General features: G+C 35.2%; 2 protein-coding genes and 1 pseudogene across 2 annotated transcripts; 2 read left to right on the forward strand and 1 right to left on the reverse strand.

Moving 5' to 3' along the window:
* Positions 1-259: 259 nt before the first annotated feature.
* LOC105778940 (germin-like protein subfamily 2 member 4) lies at positions 260-2,058 on the reverse strand (annotated as a pseudogene).
* A 6,079-nt stretch (positions 2,059-8,137) lies between these two features.
* Positions 8,138-9,129, forward strand: LOC128040498 (uncharacterized). Its single transcript, XM_052629266.1, has 3 exons — positions 8,138-8,437; positions 8,677-8,781; positions 8,866-9,129. The coding sequence occupies exons 1-3, from the start codon at positions 8,138-8,140 to the stop codon at positions 9,127-9,129; spliced, it is 669 nt and encodes a 222-aa protein (XP_052485226.1).
* Positions 9,130-16,388: 7,259 nt separating this feature from the next.
* On the forward strand, positions 16,389-24,049 carry LOC105780330 (beta-hexosaminidase 1). Its single transcript, XM_012604590.2, has 15 exons — positions 16,389-16,873; positions 16,971-17,054; positions 17,853-17,888; positions 18,184-18,295; positions 18,381-18,451; positions 18,587-18,717; positions 19,233-19,249; positions 19,666-19,714; positions 20,081-20,181; positions 20,755-20,814; positions 21,557-21,590; positions 21,776-21,874; positions 22,386-22,445; positions 22,553-22,803; positions 23,594-24,049. Exons 1-15 carry the CDS (start codon positions 16,514-16,516, stop codon positions 23,767-23,769), a joined length of 1,641 nt encoding a protein of 546 aa, XP_012460044.1. The 5' UTR covers positions 16,389-16,513; the 3' UTR covers positions 23,770-24,049.
* The last annotated feature ends 298 nt before the right edge of the window (positions 24,050-24,347 follow it).

The following is a 24,347-nucleotide window of genomic DNA, read 5'->3' on the forward strand; positions in this document are numbered from 1 at the left end:
ATTTTTGTTCATATAGTTTAGTTCTTAAGATAAGCAAAAACATATAATAGTATATGCTACTCCTTTTATACCAGCTAAAATGTCACATTTAGTGCAACATGGTTTGTTTGCAATCAAATCAAGTCAAGTAAATCCATTTATAGCAACATTTTCTTGGTTATTAACAAAGAAAACAAAGCTTGTAGTTTTAGATCAAATCACAACTTTGTGCTCCTTGTTTAATTCTTAATATAAACAGCAAATATTAGCTTAATTTACTCTAATTTTTAGGTTTCAATTTCAACTTGATTTTCTCAACTTCGTTGGTATCAATTTGGAATTCCTTGCTCAATAAATCAATAGGAATTGTTGGCATGGCTACAAATAAGGTGGATACAATAGATTGTGTTCCCAGATTTTTGCTATTAAAGGTAGTAATAACAGCAGCAGGCATCCTCCAAATGTTCTTATGGAAATGAACCAATCCTTTAGGGAACAAAAATATTTCACCCTTTTTTATCAGCTTTGATATAAACATGTTAGATGTAGTTAAGAAGCTAACCTCTAGCTCGCCTTCTAAAACAAACACTATTTCTATTGCTCAAGGGTGGGTGTGAGCAGGGTTGACCCCACTTGGGGAATAGTGAATGTGAGACATAGTGACAAGAAGGGTGTTGAGACATGGGATTTTTTCCACATTAGCCACTACGACAAGTAACCCCATAGTGTTGTTTAGGACACTTGGTTGGGCAAACCAACAAAGAAGAAATTATTTGCTCTGTAACACCCCACACATAACCTGGTCGCCAAATTCAAGAATGAGATGTCATATTCATTGTCAAAGCAACTCAAACTACTAAAGCACAAAATAAATTCAATTTATTCATCAAAATAATTCATAAGTATATATTCATAAATTCAATGACTTGATTTTAATATCTACAAGGTTATATGGGTTAATGTTAGAGTTAGAACTCAAATCCAAACTCAAATGTCAAATTTCAAATTCATGTCTCGAGCAAAGACAATGATCCCTATGTCTCGAAATAGGTCATAAATTATTTAGGGATTTTTAGCTTTGAAGTTAGCATGTCTCGAGGCACTACACATTATGTCTCGAGACTAACCTCCCCTATTTTCCTATTTTTTCTTCAATGTTTGATTATCTCAAGACAAGGGATTCCTGTCTCGAGACCTAAAGCAGAAAAATTCTACTTATCTTTGATGTTCTTCTATCTCGAGACAAAGGTCACTTGTCTCGTGACCTAGGATCAATTATTTCAAGACTATACAAATATGCCTCAAGACCTCAAGTTATTGAATGCAAAATTTAAATAAAATAAGTTTCAATAGTCTCAAGACATTTTCTTTCTATCTCGAGACTTAATGGTCAAATGGGAAAAAAAAATTGCACAATTTCAAACATTCAAACCTCACCTAATTGTACCTAAAACATATCCAAATACTACACCAATACAAAACCACCAATTTAACACATGTAACCACAATCAAACATCATTAAATCATAGTATCCAAAACATTAAAACTTAATCTACTAATTAACACATTCAAACTTACATAAACAAGCATAGATAATCACAAATTAAGTGATAAAACTTAACCTTAAAAACTTTATAATTCATAATGCAAAATGTACCAAATATTAACTTAAGAGCATACTAACTAACCCAGGTACATGCCACAAAACTCAAAACACTTACAAAAAGATTGAGATGTCTTTTGAATTGATTTTGGAGAAATTAGATGCTTAAGCTCAAGTCTACTAAGCTCTTGACCGAGACCTGCACATAGAACAAACAAAACCTTACACTAAGCAATAGGGTGCAGTGGTGCTAACATGATTTAAAACAATAATCAATTAAAAACAAAAAAAACCAAATACATTTAATATGAAATTAAACTATAATATAAATCATGTTTACATTTCTTGTCTCATGTATTTAATATCATGTTTTATGCTTATTATCATGCCATATATCAACATTTGAATTCATCTATTATTCTATCTCAATTACATGCAAAGTTAGACATAACATATAAGCCATTTTACCTTTTCATTTCTACTCAAATCTATTAATTAGTATTATAATCGTATCGGCTCGTAAGGCTTGTAACAACTATATCACATGGTCTTTCACATGCTATTATCTATGCTATAATGTTGATATACAAATTCAACATCATCATTCAATATTCATTATTATTTATCAATTTGCATATCTAATAATCCCTATTAACCTAACATGGACTCAATGTAATGCCCCAAAATCTCTTATATATTTTTTCGTATGTTTGTGACACAACTGTGTATCTGCTTTAGTGGTTAAGTGTTCTGGGAAGTGTTTGAGAGGTCCCAAGTTCAAGCTTAGCTTGGGAAAATTTTTGTTCTTAAATGAATAAACCCCAATCTCTAATCAGTAGGCTTATAAATATATGTTGGTAAAATATGTTAGAATGGGTTTGCTGGTCTAGTGGTTAAATGGGGTGTCAGTGTGCTGGGGGTCTTGAATCCACCATTTTCCTTCATTTCTCTTTTCAACTTTGTTTTCAAATCGTCATTTTACGCAACATAGAGTCACACTCATTCGGTAAGTGATAATGGTGTTATAAAATTTTAGTTTTTAAGTTATTAATTGGGGAACCTTTGTTTAACTGTGTTATAGAGGGAAGCGTCCGTAGTTAATAAGGTAATGGTTCTTTCGCTTGGAATATGACTTTTCTATTTTGGGGTTAAGTTTAATTCGATTATTTAATTGACTAATTGAGCGAAATGTTCGTCAATAATAGGTTCTGGAGTGCTCGAGGTGGCTTTAGCTTCGATTCGAAACCAGGTGCGTGTAACCGTAACACTGTAAACGAAAAATGATGAAAAATCGAAAAGTGAGACTGTCGATGCCACACGGGCGTATGGTTGTCTATGTGGTTGGCCGTGTGGTCAAACATGAGTGTTTGATCAACGAGGCTAGTTGTGTGTGATACACAGGCCGAACCGAATTGGGCTGTGTGGGCCACACGGGCATGTGGGATTTTTGGGTCAGATCATGTGATCTACACAGCTAAGACCAATTTAGGCCATGTGGGCCACACGGGCATGTGGGCCCATACGGGCGAATATCATGGGCATGTAGGCTCATTTTCACTGTTTTATTGATAAGGTTGCAAGGGTCGCCCGAGTCGACTTTGGCCCTACTATAGGGTCGATAAGCTTACCTAGACCCCTAATTTGCTAAATGACTATTATTTCCATGTACGATATATATATTTATGACTGTATATTGAACATGCTATAAAATTGTACTTAATGCATGTATAATACTATGATTTGACATGACATGATTGTATGATGCGTAGCGTAGGGATGAGTTTATATTGATCGGAGGAATTGTACTGAAAGGCTTCAAGCCTAACTTACTGGCAGCTCAACTGCATAATACTGTATAGTACCATATTCGGTGTTACTCGGAGTATAGGGATGGGTGAGTTGATTATATCCCCACATAGAGTGTAAGGTTGGACGGAGATAGAGTGTGGAGGCTGGCTGAGTAGGATTTTGTGATCGCATAACTGATACTGTACTGATTACTAATACTATAATGGGCCAAGGCGCAATGCATGACTGCACCTATATAGAATGAGCTAAGGCCCTAACTGAAACTGGATCTGATACTGAAAAAGGGCTTAGGCCCAGATTGTGATTGATTTCTGTCTGCTTGTATATGGGATTACACATTGAGTTTTCGTAAACTCACCCTTCTAATTTATCTGTACAAGTAATCCCCGGTCATAAGAGGATCGGTGCGACAAAGGCTCAGCGGTGGCCACACGACCTACTTCATTCCATTTAAGTGCTTAATTTTGATTTTGATTTTATGTTGGGGTTTTTACTGTATCATAGCCTCTTTGGATTTATATTTTTAATTTGGGATTTTTATTGTTTTGATTTATAACTATTAGTAGTAGGGATAATCAAGTTTCAAAAAGAACCAAATGTTTTAACAAAATTCACTCAAATACACAACTGTTTTAAAAAGCTTCCGCAATAAGTGACGTTTTGAAAATTAATAACATTTTAAAAGAGAACAATTTTATGAATTACGTTTTGAAAATGAACAACACGTCCTAGAATTAACATAAGATACTGTCAAAAGGTGATATAGGTAAGAGGTTTTTGACGATAAATTATTTTTTATTTCGAAAAACACTTCCATGTGACATCATAGGTCGGGTTTGAGGTGTTACATTTAGTGGTATCAGAACCAAGTTGTAAAACTCAGCTGTGGATATGGGTTTTTAAGACGTTATTTCTGATAACTAAATTTTAAATGTTTTTACTGAAAGTGTGGTAAATTGAGTCTCCGGCGCTGATCTAGTAAGTTTTTTGAAACTGTTTTTGATAGTATATCCTGAAACTGCTATATGTAGTATATACTGAGACTACTATAGATAAACTGTACTAAAAACACTCAAATTAGTGTATACTGATACTGTAGTAAAACTGATAGACACTGATAGACATTGCATTGTACGAAAACAAACGTTACACTTTTGATATTGTTTTCATAAAACATCTGTTAATAAACATTGGAACTGTAAACTGATGCATAAAATTGTAAATACAGATTAACACAAATAGACATTGAGCACAAGAGGTACTCGCGGACGGGGTACAAAAGGACGTGGTAGAGGCCGTAGAGGTGCCCGAGCTGGGTCTTCATTTTCTGGCAACTTGCCTAATTTGGATACAAGTGAGACACCGACTTCACCCGTGACCGAGACTGGGTCTCATGATCGTGCGACTGAGGATGGCGTATTGTCTCAAGCCATGTAAAGGATTCTAGAGAGGGTCGTTGGACCCAATACTGGAGCTAGAGGCCGTGGGTCAGTTACGAAACAACTCCGGTCTAGCGGAGCTTAGCTTTTCAGGGGTATTGCTGGAGTTGCCCCTAATGTGAAAGAATATTGGATTGAGGCCATGGAGAGGATTATGGACGACCTGGACTGCACCTCTGAGCAGAAGTTGAAGGGTATTGTATCACTACTATGTGATGAGGCTTATCAGTGGTGGCTCACTATTAAAAAGGGCACTCAGCCCGATCGACTAACTTGGGAGTTCTTTAAGACCGCTATCCAGGGGAAATATGTGGGGGCCAGCTATGTAGATTCTCGTAGGAGAGAGTTCTTAAATCTAACTTAGGAGACAGATCAGTGGCCGAGTATGAGGCTGAGTTTTTACGACTGAGCCGCTATGCGCATTGTATGGTGGTGACTGAGTACGAGTTATGTGTTCGCTTTGAGGATGGTGCCAAGGATAATCTGAGGGTTCTGATAGCTCTATAGAGGGGGCGAGATTTTGCTACACTGGTTGATAAAGAGAAGATCACAGAGGAAGTGAAGCGCACTAAGCTCCATAACTGTGACAGAGAGAGAGGTAGGAATAAGAGGGATTCGGAGCTCTCGAGTTCCGTTCAGAAGCCTAAAAAAATGTTAGAATTGATGGGCCGATCAGAGTTGGGGCTCCCATTGCTACTACTGGATAGCCGTTGTATACTGACTATGGTAGACGTCATCAGGGCGAGTGTTGGAAAAGAACTAGGGCTTGTTTGAGGTGCGTTTCATTAGAGCACCATATTAGAGAGTGTCCGCGGAGGTCTGATTTGATGCAAGCTTTGGGTACCGATACTGCACCACCACCGAGAATAGTTCAGCAGCCACCGAGAGGCTGTGGTCAAACCAGATTTAGTAATGGGTTGGCCGAGGTCAAAGAGTACCTGGCAGAGGTGCCGGTCATACTGAGGTGAGGCAGCCGGCTCTAGTTTATGTTGTACGTCACCGAGAGGATGAAGATGCTTCAAACGTTATCATGGGTACGTTCTTTATTTATAATGTACTTTATACTACACTGATAAATATTGGATCCACTCACTTCTATATAGCTAGTATTGTGTCTGAGAATTTGGGTATCTTGGTTGAGAGCACAACGAGTGAGGTGACTGTACTAAGTCTGCTGGGACAATCAGTAAAGGTAAATAAGTTGTTTAGAGACGTTCCTTTAGAGGTTCAAGGGGCTATTTTTCTGGCTGATCTGATGGAACTGCCTTTTAAAGAGTTTGATCTGATACTGGGAATGGACTAGTTGGTTAAACACCAAGTGAGCTTAGATTGTGCCACAAAAAGATTTGTACTGAAAACTGAGGAGGATAGTGAGGTAGTCGTAATCAGGGAACGTCAGAACTACTTATCGAATGTGATTTCTGTATTAAGGGCAAAAAAGTTGGTTTCTAAGGGATGTGAGGCGTATCTAGCCTACATCAGTGTTTCTGATTCTAGGGCTTCTTCGATTAAGGATATTAAGATGGTTAAGGACTTTTGGGGCGTATTTTTTGAAGAGCTATCTGGGTTACCTCCGAATTGTGAAGTAGATTTCGGGATTGAGCTTCTTCCTGGTACAGCTCCGATGTCCATCGCTCCATATAGAATAGCACCGAAAGAGATTGTGGAGCTTAAAGCTCAAATTCAAGAGTTAATGGATCGTGGGTTCATTCGTCCTAGTGTGTCTCCGTGGGGAGCACCAGTTCTGTTCGTGAAAAAGAAGGATGAATCTATGCGTATGTGTATTAACTATCGACAATTGAATAAGTTGACAATCAAGAATAAGTATCCCTTTCCGAGGATAGATGATCTGTTTGTTCAGTTTCGAGGGGCTTCAGTTTTCTTTAAGATTGACCTCCAATCAGGATATCATCAGTTGAGGGTTAAGAAGACCGATGTATACAAGACAGCATTTAGGACTCGATACAGTCATTACAAGTTCTTAGTAATGCCATTTGGACTAACGAATGCGCCAGTAGCTTTCATGGACCTGATGAACCGAGTGTTCCAGCCCTATCTAGATCAGTTCGTGGTGGTTTTTATTGACGACATACTGGTGTACTCAAAGACTGAGGATGAGCACGATGAACACCTTAAAGTGGTTCTACAGGTTTTACTAGAGAAACAACTGTACGTCAAGTTCAATAAATGTGAGTTCTGGTTACAGAAAGTAACATTTTTGGGTCATGTGGTTCCTGCTGAGGGGATTAGGGTCGATCCTTAAAAGATTAAGGTGATGTTGGATTGGAAACAGCCTAAGACTGTATTTAAGAGTCGCAGTTTTCTGGGACTGGTAGGGTATTATCGACGACTTGTAGAGGGTTTTTCACTGATTGCAGCACCCTTGACTAAGCTGTTACGTAAGGGTCTGATGCGCAGCAAGAGAGCTTTAAGAAGATCAAAAGCTGTCTTGGTGAGGCCCTATTTTGATCTGACGAGTCCGAAAAAGAGTTCTTGTCTCTGACGATGCATCACATGTTTTGGGATGTGTGTTGATGCAAGAGTGTAAGGTGGTAGCGTATGCGTCTCGTCAGCTTAAGGCTCATGAGGCGAATTATCAGACTTATGACCTAGAGTTGGCTGCAGTGGTGTTCGCATTGAAAATCTGGAGGCATTACCTATATGGTGAAAGGTGTATCATCTACACGGATCACAAGAGCCTCAAGTATCTCGTCACTCAAAAGGAGCTGAATCTTAGGCAGCGTAGATAGATTGAGCTGTTAAGGATTACAACTGTACAATTGAATACCACCCTGATAAGGCTAATGTGGTGGCCAACGCACTAATTTGTAGGGCAGTGGCTGATTTGAGGAAGATGTTTGCTCGCCTCATTTTATTTGATGATGGTAGTTTGTTGGCCGATTTTCAAGTTAAACCGACGTTGATATAGCAGATTAAAGGTAAACAGTTGGAGGATGAATCTTTGGGTCTTCGCTTCTGACAAATTGAGAGTGGGAATACTGTAGATTTTGGACTAAATAGCAAAGGGGTACTCTGTTTCCGTGAGAGAATCTGTATATCGAAAGACACTGAATTAAGGCAGTCGATACTGAAAGAGGCGCACAGTAGCCCCTATGTTATGCATCCTGGAGAAAATAAGATGTACAGAGACCTTCGTAATTTATACTGGTGGTCAGGTCTTAAGCGAGAGGTTATCGAATTTGTGGCTAAGTGTCTAACATGTTAGCAGGTTAAGGCTGAACATCAGTTACCTTCGGGATTACTGCAGCCAGTCAAGATTTCACTTTGGAAGTGAGAGCGTGTAACTATGGATTTTGTTAGTGGGTTACCCCTCACACCCACTAAAAAGGATTCTGTATGGGTCATCGTGGATCGATTGACCAAGTTTGCCCATTTCATTCCGATTCGTACTGACTACTCTCTGCAGAAGCTGGCTAAATTGTATGTGTTTGAGATAGTGAGACTGCATGGGGTACCGATTTTAATCATATCTAATAGGGATCTTCACTTCACGTCTCGATTTTGGAATAAGCTACATAAAGCTCTGGGTACAATGTTGAACTTCAGTACTGTGTTTCATCCTCAAACAGATGGTCAATCTGAGAGGGTGATTCAGATACTAGAGGATATGTTGAGGAGTTGTGTCATTGACTTTCGAGGCAGTTGAGAGGATTACCTATCGCTAGCAGAATTTGCTTATAACAACAGCTATCAGTCTAGCATTCAGATGGCACCCTACGAGGCATTATATGGTCATAGGTGTCGCACACCTTCATGTTAGACTGAGTTCGGTGAGCGGCGTGTTCTGGGCCCTGAACTAGTTTCTGATACCGAGGATAATGTTAGGTTTATTCGAGACTACTGAAGACGCCATCAGACAGACAAAAATCCTATGCGGATTTGAAGCGTCGAGAGATTGAGTATTCGATGGGGGACTTCGTTTTTCTCAAGGTCTCACCGTGAAAGAAGGTACTGAGATTTGGTTGCAATGGCAAGTTGAGCCCTAGATTTATTGGATCTTACCTTGTGCTTAAGCGAGTGGGATCAGTTGCTTACCAGTTAGAGCTACCTCTAGAGTTGGACCGAATTCACGATGTTTTCCACGTCTTAATGTTGAGGCACTATCGCTCTAATCCTACGCATATTGTTCCTGTTAAGAAGATTGAGGTAAGGCCAGATCTGACCTTTGAAGAGGAGCTAGTGCAGATATTGGAGCGAGATGTAAAGGTTCTAAAAAGAAAATCCATCCCACTGGTTAAAGTTCTCTGGCATAATCATAGCACCGAGGAGGCCACGTAGGAGCCTGAGGATGCGATGCGTCAGCAGTATCCCAATTTATTCTGATCAGGTAAAATTTCAAGGTCGAAATTTTCTTTTAGGGGGAAGAGTTGTAACACCCCAAAATCTCTTATATATTTTTTTGTATGTTTGTGACACAACTGTGTATCTACTTCAATGGTTAAGTGTTCTAGGAAGTGTTTAAGAGGTCCCAAGTTCAAGCCTTAGCTTGGCAATTTTCATTTAAATGAATAAACCCCTATCTCTAATCAGTAGGCTTATACATTTATGTTGGTAAAATATGTCAGAATGGGCCTGCTGGTCTGGTGGTTAAGTGGGGTGTCAGTGTGCTGGGGGTCTTAAATCAATCTTTTCCCTTCCTTTCCCTTTTTAACTTTGTTTTCAAATCATCATATTGTGCAACATAAAGTCACACTCATTCGATAAGTGATAATGGTGCTATAAAATTTTAGTTTTTAAGTTATTAATAGGGGGTAAGGGTTTTTCCGCTTGGAAGATGACTTTTTTGTTTTGGGGTTAAGTTTAATTCGATCGTTTAAGTGACTAATTGAGCGAAATATTGGTCAAGAATAGGTTCTGGAGTGCTCGTGGTGGCTTTAGCTTCGATTCGAAACCAGGTGTGTGTGACCGTAACACTGTAAACGGAAAATGGCGAAAAGCCAAAAAGTGAAGTTGTCGACACCGTACAGGTGTGTGGCCGTCCGTGTGGTTGGCCTTGTGATCGAACATGAGCATTTGATCGACGAGGTTGGCCGTGTGCGATACACAGGTTGGACCGAATTGGGTCGTGTGGGCCACACAAGCGTGTGGGCCCACACGGGCGTGTGAGATTTTTGGCCAGGCCATGTGATCTACACGGCCAAGACCAATTTGGGCCATGTGGGTCACACGGGTGAATATTATGGGCTTGTAGGCCCATTTTCACTGTTTTATTGATAAGGTTTCACGGGTCGCCCAAGTCGACTGTGGACCTACTGTAGGGTCGATAAGTTTACCTAGACCCCTAATTGACTAAATGACTATTATTTCCATGTACGATATATATATTTATGATTGTATATTGAGCATGCTGTAAAATTGTACTGAATGCATGTATGATACTATGATTTGACATGACATGGTTGTATGATCCATAGCATGGGGATGGGTTTATATTGATCGGAGGAAGTGTATTGAAAGGCTTCGAGCCTAACTTCCTGGCAGTTCAACTGCATAATGCTGTATAATGCCGCATTCAATATTACTTGGAGTATAAGGATGGGTGGGTTGATTATATCCCCACATGGAGTGTAGGGTTGGGCGGAGATGGAGTGTGGAGGCTGGCTGAGTAGGATTTTGTGATCGCATAATTGATACTGTACTGATTACTGATACTGTAATGGGCCAAGGCCCAATGCATGATTGCACCTGTATTGAATGGATCTGATACTGAAAAAGGGCTTAGGCCCAGATTGTGATTGCTTTCTGTCTACTTTTATATGGGATTACACATTGAATTTTCGTAAATTCACCCTTCTAATTTATCTGTACAGGTAATCCCCAGTCATAAGAGGATCGGTGCGGCGGAGGACTCAGCGGTGGCCACATGACCTACTTCATTCCATTTAAGTGCATAATTTTGATTTTAATTTTATGTTGGGGTTTTTACTGTATCATGGCATCTTTGGATTTATATTTTTAATTTGGGATTTTTATTGTTTTGATTTATAACTGCTAGTAGTAGGGATAATCGAGTTTTCAAAAAGAACCAAACGTTTTAACAAAATTCACTCAAATACACAACTGTTTTAAAAAGCTTCCGTAATAAGTGACATTTTGAAAATTAATAACGTTTTGAAAGAGAATAACTTTATGAATTACGTTTTGAAAATGAACGACAGGTCCTGGAATTAACATAAGATATTGTCAATAGGTGATATAGGTAAGAGGTTTTTGACGACAACTAATATTTTTATTTCGAAAAACACTTCTATGTGATATCGCCAGAATCGGCCATAACGTCTAGGCCGGGTTTGGGGTGTTACACTCAGGACGGATAGATGGATCAACCAACCATCACAATAATATAACTTGCACTTAGTACAGCATCAGAACGTCCGAAGTATATTGTGCTCCGTGCCTCATCGGTATAAATCGAATTAATATATGTAAATGTGCCTAGTATATCATCAATACATCCAAAGTATAATGTGCACTCCATATCTCATCGATATAAACCAAAGTAAAATATCGTACACTAATCCTATGACATGTCAACTATATCTGACTCTATCGAAGACCATTAGTAGGTTAATCAATATCTCAAACATATATATATTTCACATTATATCAACCATCACATGGCAAATTCATATCAATCAAACCATTTGCATATCATTACATATCATTACTTAACATATCACATATCTTCAATTTAATCATAACATGAATACTTACCAAACCATGAGACAATATTAGTGTTACCTTAATTAAACTATACTTATCGAACCATATACATATTGAATTCAAAGTCATGAAAGCGCAAACCAAAATAGGCTACTCATCTACGACCTTCGCCTTTCCTTTATCTCGAGATGGCTTGACATTTTCTTTAGCTACACGTGATAAATTTGATAAGAGAAATAATATCAGTTTTACACAAACAAATGAAAACACAACAATTTAATATAATTTTTATTTTATTCATTTTAGTCCCTATATCCAAAATGCTCATATTTTCTGATATTTACAATTTGTATTTTATTCATTTTAGTCCCTATATCCAAAATGCTTATATTTTCTAATATTTACCATTGAACCAAAATCCAATTTTATATTCTTTCACTAAGGACCCCAAGCTTTCAATCTATAACAAAATTTATTTTTCTTAGCAACTTTCACTTCATTCAATTTAGTCCCTAATATCATAAATTTACTATAGAGATTAATTAAACTTCCAATTAAATTCTACACCTTTTACTACTTTTTATTTAGTCCTAACATAATCTAAGCTTATAATCAATAATCTCACCAAAATCAAGCTTAAAGCTCACTAAACCCTTTAATGACAACTTGAATAAAAATCATTAACTTAGAAATATAAAGTATGGGTATGTAAAACCAAGCTTAGATGATCAATTATTTGTAAAAATCACAAATAAAAAGCTTAATTTCCTTACCTAATTTGATGGTTGAATATGTTGGAGAAACTAGCAAAATTTTCTTTCTTTTTCTTAAGCAAAGGATGACAACACCAAAGAGAAGAATGGTCATTCATTCTCTCTCCCACTCACTTTGTTTTATACTTAGATTATAGGTATGGTTGAAACTTAAGTAATCTTAATTTAGCTAATTAAATTAAGGTTACTTTATTTATTATAAACAATATTAGTAATGATGATGGATTTAATCATCAAATGCCACTAACTTAATTTTCTAATGGTTAAATAACCATTAGGTCCCTAGCATAAATGCTACGTAGGCCTTCGTGCATTTTCTAAATTAAAAATTCAATAGTGATTGCACTTTTACAATTTAGTCCTTATACTATAACTAACAATTTTCTTGATTTAATAACTTGACCGTCCAGTAATATATTTTAATACTAAATAAATAAATTCTTACATTCATAATTTTATTGACTCGATTTACAAAATTCGATTCTAAAATTGCAATTTTTGATACCAACTATAAATCTAGTTGTTACATGCTCTTATAGTTGAAGGTTTCTTGCAAGGGAACCCATTCACTTTCACTCGTGTTTACATTGACACATAATACCTATTATGTATACAAGTATTTAACAAAAAAAAATATAGCTAATGTTGTATCTAAAAGCCCGATGTTTATACTTTTTTTTGAGTATACATAAATAATAATAAATAAGAAGTTAATTATTATGGTAAATGGCAAAAAGAAATGACATATATATAAGAGAATATTAGCGTATAGTGCCGACAATACCTGAAGAAAGATCGACAACACATATATCTTGAAATAAGTTTGGATCAACATGGGAGGCACCTAGCAGTAAAGCAAAAGTTATGAGAAAAAAAGATTGAAAAGGTTCCATGTTGAATGATGTTATTATTGTTGTAGTTGATGTAATAAAATAAATAAATAAAATAAGTAGAAGGGATAGTGAACTAAGAAGAGTTAAGTAAAGGGATAATTAGAAGATTAATGGAAAAAGGAAAGAAAGAGTTGCAAATCAAATTTATAATGAAGTTTGGATACTTGTGTGTACCATTAGTTTTGGGCATGACATGATTGTTTTAAACAAACAACATGAAACATGCATTTATTTTGGTCTTTGCATTGTCAAATCTAACATAACTATATAAATACATAATAGATAACTAAAAATTAAGTAATCGTTGCCTTTTTCTATCCATAAACACAACTAATTAATTAATAATTCTTGTTTTAGTTTGAATTAAGGTTATAATGTTAATAATCTTAATGATGGTATCACTATTACTATTCTAAAAAAAGTAATTAAATAATTCAACTCTTTTTTCATCGAGCATAAAATTAATCAAATTAATATTTGAATATGTATTGTTGATATACATCATTTGAATGATTATGTGAATGCAAGACATGCACCATGATTAATCATATTCATGATGTATCATAATCGTATGACTTCTAATATGTTGATTCCATTACATTTACTTACATTTTCTTTTGTAAAAGAAGAGAGTCAAGCTCAATAACACTGACATAATTACATTACACAATTTTTCTCAAATGTAATTCCCCTAACATTGCTTGTAAGTATACATTGCATTTCTGAAGGTGGTTGGTCAAACATGTATAGTCCTTATGCACTGATTAAGATAAATGCCATAAAGTCAATTGCTCGATTTGCTTTCCAGTAGATATGCCTAAGTTCGATCGCCTAAGATCGTCAATGCTTTTGATTATATTGAAATTGCTACATCCAATATAGTTCCAAGATAACATCTGGACTATCACCATATTATTCATGTCCACCCTAACTTTTTGGAGCCCTTTATCCTAAGCTAGCATCAGTCCATCTAGTATTGCCCACATCTTCACATCTTAGTTGTTGCTGCTGCTAGTTGTTGTTGAATATTCAAATTTTACTCTTAATACCTATCTAAATAAATTGATAATATGATTTTTCAACTAATCGAATAAACAAAAATAGGCAAAGCAAGTTAAAACAAAATAGTCAATCAATAATAAAAACCTAGGATTACAATTTCATCTAATGTATTAGTTAATTGTTCTACCTCCACCCAATTTATCCTAATAGAATTGACTACTAACTTTGAGAAACTAAAATTCCTTAATTCTTTTCCAAGCAATTAAAGAACTAATTTAACCTAATTATTGAGCAATATTTCTATGTCAATAATTTAGACCAAATTGATTAAGAACAAACACCAATTATTGCTACCAAGGTAATCGGTATACTTTTATCCTAATTATAGATAAGGAATTGACCCATCTAGTTTAGATAAAGAGTTATTCATTCAAGACCTAAAAGAAAAGTCATTTTTCAATTTCGTTAAGTTTGTTAGATTAATTGCTGGCCGACTATTATAAATAAAGAACAAGAATGAATAAATAATCAAATCTCTACTAAAAATAAAGAGATGTGGAAAAATATTCAATTAACTAAACATGGAATACATTGCAATCTTAGAAAAGAGAATTTAGTTCATGGAAGAATTGAAAAAGAACTAGTCATAAAAAAAAAAAAAAATCGATGGAGAAACTTCGTCGTCTCAATGAAATCCATTGATTCTTGATGCTAGGTCTCTTTTTATCTTTTATATTCCCTAAAAATCCCAACTCTAAAAAATTGTTCAAGTACTAACACCCCTCAAATTAACAAACTTTCCGCTTTTGTCTTCTAGCATTCATTAAGGCGGGGAATTGCCTTAACATCATATATCAAACTATCCTTCTTCCATACTATGTCTAATCTACATTAGGTAAGAAACATAAAAAAAATAAATCTAATTTAAAAAATATATATATAATTAATTAAAAACATAAATTAAATAAAATTTTAAAATCTACTACTACTCACCTACAAAATAAACTAGAATCCTACTAAAATAAAAGAGAAATAACTCTAATATAATGCTTATGACTATTAGGTTGAATCTCTCAATACTTTTTCTAAGAATAGATTTTAGTTATTTTATTTAAATTAGTGTTGAATTAGTTAAATTAATTTGATATTTAATTAATTTATAATTTAATTCTTACTTTATTTTTATAACTAATTTAAGTTTACAATTTTTTTCACTTTATTTAAGGTAAAAGATAATAAAAAAATATAATATTAAACATAAAATTACTCCATTCAGTAAAAGAGAGAGAGAGAGAGAGAGACCAATTTTATCGAGTTAGTTTGCTTAAGGACAAATTTTACTTTTGAGTTGTATCTTAGAATCTGGCACAAGTTATATTTTGAAGACATATAATTGGTTTAAGCGTTGAAATCAAAATAAATAAATAAATAAAAGGATAAACTGTCAAAATAGTCACTTTTATTTGTCTCAAATTACATTTTACTCATTTATGTTTGAAATATTACGTTTAGTAACTTACATCATTAATTACCATTAACTGAGCCATTAATTACCATTAACGGTGTAAATCATCATTTAAAACTAAAATTTTAGGTTAAATCTTACAATTGGACCCTATAACTTTTCATTTTGAGTAATTTAAATTTTTTCTTCTATGTTATTTTAACTTCTTCTTTTTTCCATTCTCTTCTATTTTCCACTCTTTTAATGTAGTTTTCTATGTTTTTCATTTGTTAAAACTAGTTCACAAGCCCGCCTCACTTGAAAAAAAATTATTCAAAAAATAAAAGTATAGCGCCTAGTTTTAACAAATGAAAAAATAGAACAACTACATTAAAAGAAAGGTAAAAGGGAGGAAAACAGGATGAGAAGCAGAACAAAATGAAAAATAAAGGAAAATTAAAAGAACATAAAAAAAATTTAAAGTGCTTAAAACAAAAAAATATGGGAGACTATTGTATAAATTAACCTAAAATTTTTATTTGAAATGACGATTTAACATGCCACATCAGTTTAATGTTACACTGTTAACACGACAATTAACGACTACAACGCGATAAGATAATGTAAGTGACTAAAATGTAACAATTAAAACATAAGTGACTAAAATGTAAACTGGGGTAAACAAGAGTGACTATTTTAGTAGTTTACCCTAAATAAAATTATTGTCACTGATGTCTGAAGGCATCAACTACGAAGAAACTGAAGGGAAAGAAAGAAAAAGAAAACTCCACTTACAGTTCACTCCAGCAGTTTACAATAAATTATCCCCTCCCTTTGTCTACCACACCAACCCCTTCCAACTTCATTCTCTCCCAAAAAGTATCAAAATGCTACGATTTTCTCAAAATTCTCACTATAAACTGAGTTTCTTGGTATTAGTATTATGGGTTTCTCACCTTGTTGATTCAAAGTCTGGGTTTGAGTTAGATGAGCCGTTGACTTATCTTTGGCCTTTGCCATCTGAGTTCACTTCTGGCAATCAAACCTTGACCGTCGACCCAACTTTATCTTTCTCTGCCTTAGGAAAAGGAGGGAACTCCAAGATTTTGATTGAAGGATTTGAGAGATATAAGAAGATTATATTCAAACATGTTTCTGGGATTTCACTTTTTGGTAAATCGAGAGGGATAAGATCTGTTTATGATATTAGTGAATTGAGATTCATTGTGAATTCCGACAGTGAAGAGGTATGTTGGAAACTTGCTTTTTGCCCTTTAAAATTCACTTGAACATTATATACATATACATATATATTGGTGACATTTTTGGGTTTGATTATGGCAGCTTCAATTGGGTGTGGATGAAAGTTATACTTTGTTTGTGGCAAAGAAAGATGGGAAATCTATTGTTGGAGAAGCAACAATTGAGGTAAAGTTTGAGACAGCTTTTTAAGGTTTATCATATTGATGATCATGGTCATATGTTTTCCGTTTTGTTTCCAGATGTTTCTAGCTTTGATCATTGGTTTCTATCAGTGTCCTGCGCATATTCAGACTTGGGTATCGGAAAAATATCTGCATACAACATTGACCATCAAGTCCTGGTAACATAGGTGCCTAGTAGTGTCTTTGGTGGTTGTTTAGTGTATGTAATAAGTCCAACACTTGTTTCCAACATATATTCGGACATAGGTACGAAGTATGATTCTCCAAATATATAGAAAAACTTAGAAAACTTTTGATATAATCGTGTAGGAAACATACCCGCATCCAAAATTGATTACATAGGTGCTTAGGATTGTCTTTGGCAGTGTTTAGTGTATGGGCACATGTTCTGACATGGGTATAGAGTACAATCCTCCAAATATTGGAGAAGAACTTAGAAAAAATTGAGTACAATTGTGTCAGATAAATACCCGCATTTGACACTCACCACTAAATCTGGAATAACTTGTCTTCTTAGTAGTGTCTTCGATGGTGTTTTAAGTGCAATAAGTGTATGGCATTCCTAGGTGTGAATACATTGTGGAGATGCATTCCTTACTGGTAATCATCCTCAGTAGGCAAGGATAATGTATGCTTAGTTTTGAATTTTCTAATTTTCAAGTTTAAAATTCATTTCTATTGAACTAAACTATTTCTGAAGATGAGTCAACTTGAAATCTTGAAGTAAATGTGTGATGACAGCTGATATTCACTCCTCTGTCTCTCTTTGTATTTTTGGCAGGCAAATACTGTTTATGGTGCCTTAAGAGGGTTGGAGGTATGCGATCAATCTGCTACTTATATGCTGTTTATCGTGTGCATATAATCTTTTGTGTTTGTTTCCCAATTTTAAGTGACGGTTATAAACGTCGATCAAAGGGATACCAATAAATGGGTGAAATATATTCCTCCCTAATGCACCTCTGCGCCACCATATGTAGTATAATGATGACTACCTGGTATTCAGAAATTTTCTGGGATTTATTTGCTCCTTAAGGCACATGCTTGTGATACATTACATTGAAGTTTTATTTATGTTTCTTCTTGCATCCTTCTCTTTTACAATGTTGCAGACATTCAGCCAATTGTGTGCTTTTGATTACGAGACTAAGTCGGTGCAAATATACAAAGCACCATGGTACATAAAAGATAAGCCAAGGTTTGCGTTTCGTGGGCTTATGCTTGGTAAGCCTCACTTCCATTATTTTCCCTTTAGATAACAATTTCTGAAATAGTACTTGATTCAGTTGTATATGCTTATCTGTTACAGATACATCAAGGCACTATTTACCGATTGATGTCATTAAGCAGATAATTGAATCTATGTCTTATGCCAAACTTGTAAGAAATGCTACTAGCTGTTATTTTTTGTTCAATCCTATATTTTCATGGTCAGAATTCATTTGAGCTCTCACGAAATTATTGCTCCATCTTTTTTTTACATGTCATTCTGATTTTGCGGATTGCATTCAGTAGAATGTCCTTCATTGGCACATCATAGATGAAGAGTCATTTCCTCTAGAAGTACCCTCATATCCAAAATTGTGGAACGGTGCTTATACAAAATGGGAACGCTATACGATCGAGGATGCTAGTGAAATTGTTAGGTATGATACATAAATGTCCCGGAATATGTTCCTTGCTAACTTCTAAACATTCCTTTGGTTTTTATGCTTACTTATATCTGTAAAGCAAGAAACTTTTGCATCTGCATGTTGGGTACAATGATAGATGCTTGTGCAGCCTAGCTCAAAGAGCTGGATTTGGTTCCCTCCTTCCCCTGGATTTGTAAAAACTGAACTTTCAGCAGATTAAACTAAATGCTCTAAAATCTGGAATTATGTCTGAAAAATATAGAGAAGTGATATGTTGTCAGCTTGGATTGAAGTTGTTAAACTTTGAATTAAAAGCTTTCAATGGATAAAGTTGTCGTCTTTTGTACTGCTTTTATCCAAGATTCTCAGTTTAGTTTTCGGATTTATTAGCTATCCAGATTTATGACTGAATATATATCTCTGCTTCTCCATTTTCTTTCTTCTGGTATTTCATGCTTCTTGCTCAAACATACATTAATTATGTGCTTTTTTTTTTTTTGGACATATTTTCATGCACAAATGTGAAGCTTTGCCAAAATGAGAGGTGAGATTGATCTTTCACTTTTGTTGGCAATTTAAGTAAATGTTCAACGTTTTCTAGGGGTCTCTAGATTTCTCTTCCCTTATAATACACGGTACGAGTGTCAGATTCAAATATGTGTCTAGCACAGGTATTTCTATTTTTTAAAAGTTCTTTCATGTATTTGGAGGATCTTAGGGGAGTCATATCTCCATATCCATGTCTTGATATACTTTAGACACAGGTGTTACAAGAAAATGAAGAATTGGAGCAACATAGTTCTTCCCTTCCCATTTTCCTTTAATTAAATTCGTTGTTATTTAATCCAATTTAGAAATAAAAGCATAGTGCAACTAATTAAAACAATTAATAAGACTGCCGGTCTCATGCTGTCTATACTGAAGATAAGTTTTCTTATTATTTCTTATGATGTATGGCAGGCATCCACATAATGGCAGAAGTAGATGTTCCTGGGCATGCAGAGTCATGGTAAGTTGCTTTGTAATGCCAGTATTATCTTAGCCTTATACGATAGGACTCTGAGTACATAAAACTTTTTTCTCTTTTGAGTATTTCCACTAGGAAATTCATCATGAGGCAGTTGAATCTTCTTGACACTTTTCGTTTTTTTTTTCTCGTAATCATGCAATAAGAAGGACATAGTTTCTTAGCTAAACCTATCCAACTGTAATGTATCTTGAAAGGCTGGTAATATGAAATATTTCCTATTTCTACTCTTTAATTTCATTTCAATAAAAGAAATGGAAAAGTTTTATCTTAATTTGCATGCTGGCTTTATTTTCCTTGTTCACTTATTTCTTAAACCCGGATTTAATCTTACTTTGTCTTCTGTAGGGGAGCTGGGTACCCTGATCTTTGGCCTTCTTCTACCTGCAGAGAACCACTTGACGTTTCAAAAAGTTTTACTTTTGATTTGATTTCTGGCATTCTATCAGGTTAAGATCTGCAAAAGCCTTTCCCTTGGTAGTGTAAGTCCTAGTCCGCATCTGTGCTAGTTTTGTGGATTGACAATAATCTTTCAGATATGCTACTGATAAGAATAATAGTTTTGTTCTTTATGTTATTCTGTAAATCCTATCAAAGCAGATTAGTTATCATCGAGTTGGTTGGTTCACCTATAGGCATAGACGGCTATTTTTCAGTAAAGTTGCAGTCAACTGTCAACACATCTAGTTAACCAAGTCAAATTTTGTCGAGCTTCAGTTTTAGGTCATGAATCCTATGTATTGGAATAACTTCATGCTGTCTTGATAATCTGAAACATTTTATCCCTGATATAACTATTTACATCGTTAATTCAGGTTAAGTACCTTTCTTTTAAAAAAAATTATGAAAGAAGTAAACCTTGAATATAATGAAAACTGAAAGAAGCACATATTTCAGTTTTGCTGATCACCGTAGGTACTACCCTACTTGTTACGGACACATATCGCACACGGATGCTCTAATTAGTAACAGTTACCTTTCCCATTTGCTATCTAGTTATGATTGAAGTTTTTGTTTTACAGAGATGAGAAAAATTTTCCCATTTGAGCTTTTCCACTTGGGTGGAGATGAGGTTCATACAGGTTGGTAGATTTGATTTCTTCTTGTTAACAGGCATTTCTGCTTTCTCTTTGTTAATAATGCGACTGTGTTCTTCCCACTTTTTAGATTGAAAGCAAATTTTTTCACTGAACTTCTTTCGATTTTGAGTGCTGTCTGCTAAGATTCATTATATATGTGCATGCAAAGTTACTTGGACTCAATTGTAAGTGTCAGGTTGGATATATGTCTGACACAGGTATTTTTAATTTTTCCTAAGTTTTTTCATGTATTTGGAGTCATATCTCTATACCTATATTCACATATCCATTGGCCACGAGTGTTGAACATGGATGATTGAAGAAAAAGAGTGGGAACAACATAGCACGCTAGACCATGATACTATGATACAAACCATGTAATTTAAACTATACGTGTGCTCGTAAAGTCTTTGAAATCTTTTAAATTTATCCTTTTCTTTAAAATTTTAGATTGATAATTCATCACTGTTTCACCCTAAATCTTGTATGTTTATCTTCTCACTAGAGACAAAGCATTTAAGTGATTATCAAGTGCAAGTCTATGAGTAAAGGCTGTTCATTGTCATCAACTTAATTTTATGTTTAAAAGCATGAAATGAACAGTTTGATTTTCTGATGCGGCTTTGCTTATATAAATGAGTGGACTTCTTTTTTCTACTCTGTTTGTTGTTATTTCGATGCTCGGTTATGCATTTTATTCTCCCTATATGAAGTTTATTAATATTGATAATAATTATTTTGACAGATTGCTGGACCTCTACTCCACACATAAAGCAGTGGTACGTGCCCAACTCTTCTTGTTGATCAGTACTTGTATGCTGATTCATGTTTGGAGTAACTTCTACATAAATTGAACTTGATGATACTTTAGCCATTCAATGTTGTAATACTGGGATTAACTGTAACCTTTTGCTTCAAGCTGTGCCGTCTTATAAACCATTAATCCAATGAAAACGAATTGCAGGCTCAATGACCAAAACATGACTGCTAAAGATGCTTATCAATATTTTGTACTCAAGGCTCAAGAAATCGCAATCTCAAAAAACTGGACGCCTGTCAACTGGTATGTCTGTATCCATACCCTACGATTGCTGTTTAATGTTCTAAGAATGACTTCCGGTTTGGGTTTTTCGTCCATGGAAAGCTATTCTGTCTAGCCTCACTTCTTCTCATTAAGTTCTCAATACGATAACATAAAAGTTTTCGGATATAGCAAAATAAATATAAAGTAAATTACCTAAAATCTTAAAAACATGCATGAGATGAAACCTATGCTGCTCTGACTCTTCACTTTTTTGTAAGTACCTCTGTCTAGCACCCGTACCTGATGCATTGCTGGACATGGATATGGCTTACAGGGATAAGACCCTATAAATATATGGAAAAAATAACTTAGAAAATTGTGAACATACACATTTATGTCTAACACTCACACCTAAGTCCGAGTAACTTATGATGAAACCAAGATGTTATTTCTATAAGCTTGCTTAAGTAAATATAATGTTCAGCCATCAAAAGATTATTTTTCTCATCTTTTCCTTGTATCTGAAGAATCTGACAATTCTTCTTTTCAGGGAAGAAACCTTCAATTCTTTTCCGTCAAAGCTTAATCCACGAACTATTGTGCACAACTGGTGAGTTTTAGACCCTTTTTTTTCCTTTTTATTTTGACTGAAAAGGTTCTCATCCAAGAGTTGTTACTTTAAATTTCACGCCCGAATGATTTGATATAAAATGCTAGGTTGGGTCCCGGGGTTTGTCCGAAGGCTGTTGCAAAAGGATTCAGATGCATTTTCAGCAATCAAGGTGCTTGGTATCTTGATCATCTGGATGTTCCTTGGAATGAAGTCTATAGTGCTGAGCCACTAGAAGGCATAAATAATGTGTCCGAGCAAAACCTTGTTCTAGGAGGTGAAGTTTGCATGTGGGGCGAGACAGCTGATACATCAGATGTTCAGCAAACAATATGGCCTCGAGCTGCTGCTGCAGCAGGTACGTTATATGCTTCAAGAAAAAGTTATTAAAACCTGAGTATTTATTTGAAGTCATTATCATCTTAAAACATAAATGCTCGAGTCTTGCTTTTTCTTTTCCGTGATGAGTTCCTCTTTTTCTCCACCAATACCCCATCTTGACCCAAAACACGAACAAGTAAATATCAAGCAAAGGATGTAAAAGATCTTAAAAGCATAATTTTAATAGGTGCCATCCATAGGGTACAATAAAATTAGCGATTACTTATTTGGGAGTTTTTTGACCCACGCTGTCAATTTCGCTCTTCGATATACATGTTAAAGGATATGTCATAGGTAAAACATGTGTGATTTATAATGTTTGGACCAAAAGAAATTTATTTAAACTGTTTTGGAATGCTGAATATTTTTCTCTTATGTGTCCTAACCATTTCGAATTATGACTTTCGATTCTGTATCACTTCTCTTTTTGATGTTCATGCCATACAGGTGAAACCAAATGCTCGGATTTCTGCCTGTTAACCTCATTCGTTCATCCCTTGTAATGATTAATGGCTTCCAAAATATGCATATTAGATAACTATAACTAAATCACCCTTTTTAGCATCTCGTATTTGGCTGCATTCAACATAGATTGGTTTAGACGCAATTAAGCATTTAGGGCAAGCAACTAAATTTCGTATTTCCGCATATCATGTCGGACTCAATGGTTAAACTAACATGGACACGATCGGTTTACTTACTCTGCTTCTTCATTGCTTGGTTCTTATTTTGAATGATGCCATTTGCTTCGAATTGTCTTCCTACAGAGCGGTTGTGGAGCAAAAGGGAGGCTGTATCTGCACGAAACATTACTTTAACCATATTACCACGGCTTCATTTCTTCAGATGCCTATTGAATAGGCGCGGGGTTCAAGCTGCTCCCGTCACAAACAAATACGCTCGACAACCTCCAATTGGTGCCGGATCATGCTACGAGCAATAGTTCCTCAGTTCATTACTAGTCGGATTGCTCTAGAACTGCCTGTATCTGCTCTTGTATATGTTGAAAGTAGCCGCATTTTCTGTGTTTACAGACAGTCCATTGGTGTTTATCTCATCTGATTTGCTCATGTATACGTCAAAAGTACATTCAAAAGCTTAAATCGCCACATTTTCGGTGTTTTAGAACAATCAACTGGTGTTCATTCATCTTGTGGTATATTTTAGTTTGATGTTGTGATTATCACACTTAATTTAAATTTGTACCTGTTTGTGTTTGACTAGTTTATCTCCATGGTATAAACTTCATAGATAAAATCTTTTCTGCAACTTGCCATCAGTAAGCTATGTTATTCGGACTTTGATCAGAGTTACGGGTGTGGTTATGTGTTTTACTTGGAAATTAAACATGTTGATCGATTATGGCACGAAATGTGATTTCATAAAAGCTGACATTATGGTGGCTGAACTTGCTCTTAAATTATGTGGTCGGAGATTTGATTCTTATTCATGAAAATTGAGTATATTTCATGGTCAGTGCTTACTATCGATAGTGAATATTTTGATTTCGAAAAAAACCTG

This window comes from Gossypium raimondii, chromosome 4 (assembly GCF_025698545.1).
Source record: "Gossypium raimondii isolate GPD5lz chromosome 4, ASM2569854v1, whole genome shotgun sequence".
Taxonomy (NCBI): domain Eukaryota; kingdom Viridiplantae; phylum Streptophyta; class Magnoliopsida; order Malvales; family Malvaceae; genus Gossypium; species Gossypium raimondii.